The 7,360-nt window shown below is 44.1% G+C and overlaps 1 protein-coding gene across 2 annotated transcripts in view; it reads left to right on the top strand.

The window, feature by feature from the left end:
• Helq (helicase, POLQ like) overlaps nucleotides 1-7,360 on the top strand; it is a 36,772-nt gene that overhangs the window by 13,756 nt on the left and 15,656 nt on the right. For both annotated transcript variants that reach the window (XM_021210845.2, XM_029545437.1), the window contains 3 exons: nucleotides 1,519-1,664; nucleotides 3,357-3,596; nucleotides 6,877-7,018. In XM_021210845.2, coding sequence (XP_021066504.1) covers nucleotides 1,519-1,664; nucleotides 3,357-3,596; nucleotides 6,877-7,018 — 528 coding nt within the window. The remainder of the gene's footprint in view (nucleotides 1-1,518; nucleotides 1,665-3,356; nucleotides 3,597-6,876; nucleotides 7,019-7,360) is intronic.

Raw genomic sequence — 7,360 nt, 5'->3', positions numbered from 1 at the left:
AGCTACACTATACAAGGCACACACCACTGAGCTACACTATACAAGGCACACACCACTAAGCTACACTATACAAGGCACACACCACTGAGCTACACCTAGTCCCTAGTTCAGTTTTAGCGTCAGATCACACTGGATTCTTCCTTCTGGCATATCTTTATGAAGCTGGGTAGTTTAGAGCTGCTGGCTACACTACTGTATAAATACTGTAGAACAGGACTGTGTGCAATCCCACCCTAAAGTTAGAAATGCCACATTGTGCACATCCTGTTGGTCACCTTTTGTGTTAGTAAAAAGTGCTTGCTATTCAAATGACTACTGAATTTTGAGGAAGTTCATTTTAGGTTGTTTGCACCTGACCAGTCAATGAACCAGCTTCTGAAACATGAGAACTTGGAGACATATCCTATAGATATATCATTCATCCGGCAGCCAGAGCATAATGTATAGTCTGTAACTGACACGTTACTGTATAGAAGTGTTCATGTTTGCATGCTAATGGCTTACAGTGGCAGGAAGGCTGTTGTAAAGGAGAACAGTTTTGTCCCAGCTTTAGGATTTCCTGGGGTAAATTCTAAATCCATGTGGTAGTTTTCAGTAACTAACAGGAACTGAGGAGGTTTAAATGACTGTTTTTTTATTGCACGTCCTCCCGAGAGTGTTCTGAACTGTCGTAATTCACTGTTGTTTCACTTGTGACAGTGTTAGGGAACATGGTTCAGAACAGGACAGGACGTTGTTCCTTATGCAGTCCTTTGACTGTTGGTAGCAGCAATCCTCTCTCTCTCTCTGACTTTTTGTTCTGCCCAGATGGAGGTAGGCATAAAATAGAGTTATTGGTAACTAGACTATTTTCACTTCCTTGGTTCTTAATCACTTAATTCTCTTCTTCTTCTTCTTCTTCTTCTTCTTCTTCTTCTTCTTCTTCTTCTTCTTCTTTTTGATTTATTTATTTATTATATGTAAGTACACTGTAGCTGTCTTCAGACACTCCAGAAGGCTGTCAGTTCTTGTTACAGATGGTTGTGAGCCACCATGTGGTTGCTGGGATTTGAACTCCAGACCTTCGGAAGAGCAGTCGGGTGCTCTTACCCACTGAGCCATCTCACCAGCCCCCTCTTTTTTTTTTTTTTTTAAAAAAAGATGTATTTATTTATTGTATGTATGTGAGTACACTGTGGCTGTCTTCAAACACACCTGAAGAAGGCATCAGATCCCATTACAGATGTTTGTAAGCCACCATGTGGTTGCTGGGAATTGAACTCCGGGCCTCTGGAAGATCAGTCAGTGCTCTTACCCACTGAGCAGTCTCTCCAGCCTTCTTTTTGGACTAAATGTGCCCTCAAACCAAATCTCTAGCAAACAACCTATGAAGAAAACTGACCATTTGATGTTTAGTACAGCTGTCATCTGTTGTCTGTTGTTCTAGTAATGGATAACTGTACCATTCAATACTGGTGACGGTTTACGTGTCTTTCAAGTCACACTTCGTGGTTGCAGCGCATGGTCCTTATTTTGCAGTACTCTGATGCCTTGAAGAAGATGGATCCCGACCGCTTGGTAGCATTGGTGACAGAAGTTATTCCTAATTACTCCTGCCTGGTTTTTTGTCCCAGTAAGAAGAACTGTGAAAATGTAGCAGAAATGTTGTGCAAGTTTTTAAGCAAGTATGTTAATCTTAGTTTACAAAATCGTTTCTATGTTTGTCATAAACGACAGGCTGAATAATGCATTCTGTGTGTGGTCATTCCCTTCCTAGCAGAGTGTCATATTGTCTTATAGGTTCTGAAGGCACTGACCTTAAAGAAAGCCTAACTGAAATTCGCACTAATGTAGAAAGTTCTAGAGTTGCAAGAGAGCGACTACCACAGAGGCTTCGATATGAAGCTTCAGCTGTGTCTTAGACCAGAGAGCATGACTGGGAGTGGGCTGGGCAGGCTGTGGACGGCAAGACAGGGAAACCAGCCTCTGTCACAGAGCAAGACAGCCGGCCATGGCTGCAGCTCGGCCTTCTCTTCGTTAATATTTCCCTTATTTTCTTAATGTGTCTTGGCACTAGATAGAATTTCCTACAAATTTTAGAGATGACTGGCCTCCATAGATACCTGTACCCATGCATACACATACACATACACACACACACACACACACACACACACACACAGATACCTGTACCCATGCACACACACGCGCACACATACACATTTAAAAAACTAAGCCGGGCTTGGTGGCACACGCATTTAATCCCAGTACTCGGGAGGCAGAGGCAGGCAGATTTCTGAGTTCGAGGCCAGCCTGGTCTACAAAGTGAGTTCCAGGACAGCCAAGGCTATACAGAGAAACCCTGCCTCAAAAAATCAAAACATAAACAAAAAAAAAAAAACTAAGGGAAATAAGGAAATTAGTCATTTAAGCTTTCATATAAAACCACACAGCTTTTTTACCATAATTTTAAGATATTGTTGAGGTTTCTACAGTGCTAGTATTTAGACGTTGTTTTGCTCTATGTTATGTTTCCATTTTCAGAGCAGAAAATGTATATCTTAAAATAAGACAGAGCGTCTTCCAGAAAGAGACATATATTTAGAAGAAATAATCATAATATCTAGAGCAGGATCTAACCTGATATCATACGAAGTTAGCAACCAAACTCAGGAAGTCCATGAAGCTTCTGAAATTGTTTCTGAAGTGTTGTGTTTATATGAATAGCTGGACTTTTCCTTTGTTTTATTTTTGTGAGGTTCTATGATCCACTAAAAGACTGGGAGCGTGTTTCTAATGGTTAATGAAGTAATGGGGCTGGGGAGAAGGCTCAGTCAGAGAAGCCAAGTTTGGATCCCTAGCATCGGTGTGAAAGCCAGACATGATGACACTCGCCTGAAATGCAATACTGGGGAGGCACAAGGAGGCCCCTTACAGCTCACTGGCTAGCTAGTCTTGCTAAGTAGTGAATTCCAGGTTTAGTGAGAGATGAGAAAACCACCTGATGTCGGCCTTTGTGCAGACACATCTATACCCAGTCACAGATGCACACACATGCATGTCCATACAAAATACACACGAAGAACATTTTATGTACTTATACTGATAGAAGTAATATATAACTAAAAAGGATGTAAACATGATGTATTAAAGGAAAATGGTAAGCACTTCCAACTATAATCCAAGACATGCGCACACCGACCATGTACATGCCTGATGCCTTCAGAGATCACTAAAAGGCATCGGATCCCCTGAAACTGGTTGTGAGGTGCCATGTGCGTGCTGGGAACTGAACCCCCATCCTCTGGAAAAGCAGTCAGTGTTCTTAACTGCTGAGATGTCCCTCCAGTCCCAGGCTGATGGATCTTTTTTTCTAGGGACTATCTAAACCACAGAGAGAAAGAAAAATGCGAAGTGATGAAAAGCTTGAGGAATGTTGGCCATGGTAAAGTGTGTCCTGTCCTGAAGCGCACCGTCCCTTTTGGCATTGCCTATCACCACAGCGGTTTAACTAGTGATGAGCGGAAGCTTCTGGAAGAGGCTTACTCCACAGGCGTGCTCTGTCTCTTGACGTGCACGTCCACCCTGGCAGCAGGGGTCAATCTGCCCGCACGGAGGTAAGCTTTCCTCTGCTGAGTTGGTAGGTTTGTTTCCTTTACTGTCTTAATGAAAAACCACTTTTCCTGGCACTAGGTCCCTTCCCCTTGTGCCCTCTCTCCTCTGAGTTTGGTTATCTGTGTCTTCACCCTGTGGGATGGGGTCCAACTGGAGGGAATCCTGCCTCAGCCCCCTTCCTAGAGCTGGAATTAGAGGCACGACTCCTGGGGTATCCAATCTGAATCTACTTCTGGGAAGGTTTGACAAGACCTAGAGAGTTCATTTAGTTGATCTCCTTGAAATGTTAGTGAACTGATTTGGAAAGCCAGTCAGAGGTGGAGTTCAGTGGCTAGAACCTTGTTTGACCTGTGTTCAATTCACAGGGAATGGGGTGATTAACGCTATCTGAATGCATGTGTGTGTGTGCGTGTTTGTGTGTTTGTGACAGGGTTTCTTTGTGTAATTCTGGCTGTTCTGAAACTCATTCTGTAGCCCAGGCTAGCCTGGAACTTAGAGATTCACCTGCCTCTGCCTCTGCCTCTGCCTCTGCCTCTGCCTCTGCCTCTGCCTCTGCCTCTGCCTCTGCCTCTCCCTCACAAGTGGTGGCAAGTGCTCGAAAAGGCCTGCATCACTGCCACCTGGCATGAACGGAATAGCTTTGTCTCAGGTTTCCTGCTGTGAACAGACACCATGACCAAGGCAACTCTTATGAAGGACAACCTTTAGTTGGGGCTGGCTTTCTGTTTCAGAGGCTCAGTTCATTATCATCATGGTGGGACCATGGCCGCCTGCAGGCAAGATCTACATCTAGATCCGAAGGCAGCCAGGAGGAGCCTCTTCCACACTGGGCAGAGCTTGAATTCTAGGAGACAGCAAAGTCCAGCCCACAGTGGTGGACTTCCTCCCACACGGCCACACCTCCTAATAGTGCCACTCCCCATATCCAACCACCACAAACTCTTTAAGGTCAGACCCTCCGTCACCTTTTCAGATATTACCAAACAGTGGAAAACTGTATAATTGACTTCTTTTTATAACTTATTACTTTGGAGGAGGGGAGCTCTAGTAGATAATTTATGTTCACAAAATGTTTATGAACATTAAATAGAATGTTTTTCTGCTGGATATACAGTCAGTGTCATAGTCGTTAATTATGCTGTCCCCCCTCCACATTCATGTATATTTATCTAGTTACAGATAGGGTCACACTGTGTAGCCGTGGCTGGTCTGGAACTCACTATGTAGGCCTGCCTTTAAAACTGAGGTCCCCTGCCCCTGCCTCCACGTGCTGGAGCCTGCACCACCATTCCCAGCATGGAACCAGCTTTGTGTCTGGGCAGGCCTATAGTTCTCTGCTCTCCCAGAGCTCTCTTTTTATATTCAGAGCGATGGGTAGATGAGCGTGCATGTCACAGTGTGACTGTGGAGGTCGGAGTGAGCTTCGGGGTCCAGGAGTCTGTTGGGTTTCTCTGTCCACCTTGTGGGTCCTGGGGATAGAGTCAGGCTGTCAGCCCTGGAGGCTGGTGCCGTGCCACTGAGCCAGCCCCTCCTGCAGCTTTGCACTTTCCTCTGTACCCTTCCATTTTCCTCGTGCTGAGTAATAGCGCTTATTATGGTCAGTGTGTCCTTCCCTCCTGTCCCCACGTTACCAGCTCCCACACCTGGCACCTAACTGATTAATGTGCATTCATTTAGTCAGTCCTCACGATTTATGACCAATATTTTATGCAATTGAAATCTGTAAAATAATGAACTTCCCCAGCACTCAGGATGCAGAGACAGGCAGATCTTTGGGTTCAAGGCCAGCCTGGTCTGCAGGGAAAGTTCCAGGACAGCCAAGGCTGCACAGAGAAACCTTGTCTCAAAAAAACCTAGATAGATCAATCGATCGATCGATCGATAGATAGATAGATAGATAGATAGCTTGTTGAATGTCTCATCAAATAAATGAGTTTCAAAGCCAAGTTGGAGCCCAGCCTGCTGGGCTCCCTGCAACAAAATATAATTATAATATAATATAATCCCTGCAATACCAGTTCACGTGTCTTTTGTTAGGGCGTGGCACTTGGTGGGAGGCTCCCTCTTGAGCTTCATTTTTTTTGTCTTAGAGCTGTTGCTGGTCGTTTCTGTATTCCATCTCTCCATGAGCTTCAGTCTCTTCTCTTATGACTTAGGCTGGCCTGAGATAAAGACGTGTGGTTACAGCTTATCAACTTTTTTTCTCCAATTTTACCTTCCATATAAAATTCAAGTTTTTAGTGGACTAGAAGACAGTATAGTGCAGAGTGCTTGCCTAACACCTAGAAAGTCCTAGGTTCAAACCCAAGCACACACACCCAAACCTGTTTTCTTTTAAAGACCCAGAAGTAGAAGGTTAGCGAAGTGAGATGGGGTAAACGGACATGGGATGAATACAATGGCAACAGTACACGTCAGGACAGAACAAACTAGCTTTTTACTGTTCTGTTATGTTTATTCATTACATCTTTAGATTTTAAATGCATTTTAAATTTTCAAGAATTCTGTTATACTTCTTATAGACATCTGCTTGAAAACAGTGGATGTGATTCCCTCTGGAATTTTCTGTGGATACTGTTTACAATTTTCCCAAATCCTTTACTGTATTTGTTGTATGCAGCCATTTTTCTGTGTTCTCTTACTTTTCCACCATTTTGTTTTCTTTAAGCTTTCACCAATCTACATAGGCTGTAGAGATTTATAAATAAAGAAGTTGATAATGTAGGCAAATGATAGATTCTTCAGTTGCCCTTGAAGAGGAAATCCGACTACAGATTTGTTTATATCTGAGCAGAATTGAAATTGATGTTTTTGTAGACTAAAGCCAGTTGAAATCTGCAGTGCCTTATAGTTAAAGATAATATCAGTTCATAAATTGGTAGCATACAGAAGCTCATGGAGGTGGTGGTACAAGGCCAGATCTCTCGGTGTTATTATTATTATCCGGGGTATTAAATCAAGATGCTGTGGAGAGCACTGCTATAGACCAATCCCAAGCCTCTCAGCCGCGGAGGCTCCGCGTTTCCTCATCTGCTGTTTAAGGGAAGCCACAACTGAACTTCAGCCATTTCTTCATAAGAAAGGAAAACGAGGATATTGCTAAGCATTTTATAAGAATTACAGGTAATATATGTAAGGACCTAGGACATCAAAGATCCAGGGTAGGTGCAGTTTTACTTAAAGTCAACGTGTCATTACACTTAATAAAACCAGTAAAATGGAATTGGGTTTAAAAAGTAGTTGCTGATGTAGAGGATCACTTTAATTTTATCCCTTCTGCAGAGTCATCTTAAGAGCTCCCTACGTGGCTAACACGTTCTTAAAGAGGAATCAGTACAAGCAGATGATTGGCAGGGCAGGCCGCGCTGGGATAGACACTGCCGGGGAGAGCATCCTTCTGCTGCAAGAGAAGGACAAGCAGCAGGTGGGGCTCGGCTGGACCACTCTCACGTGAGGCTCCACCCCTTCAAATCTAACTGCCAGGGTTCCTTCAGCGATTGATGCGATGCGTCGTCCTGGCTGAGGAAGACTCAGGAAGAGCGGTTCAAATACTTTCATATTTCAGACATCGTTCTGTAACGATGTCATAGAACATCTGTTAATTCTTGCTGGGTGTGGTGGCGCACGCCTTTAGTCCCAGCACGGGGGGGGGGGGGGGGGGGGTGGGCAGAAGCAGGCTGATTTCTGAGTTCGAGGCCAGCCTGGTCTACAAAGTGAGTTCCAGGACAGCCAGGGCTATACAGAGAAACCCTGTCTCAAAAAACCA

This window comes from Mus pahari, chromosome 13 (genome assembly GCF_900095145.1).
Source record: "Mus pahari chromosome 13, PAHARI_EIJ_v1.1, whole genome shotgun sequence".
Lineage (NCBI taxonomy): Eukaryota > Metazoa > Chordata > Mammalia > Rodentia > Muridae > Mus > Mus pahari.
This window is presented reverse-complemented; position numbering and strand designations above follow the sequence as displayed.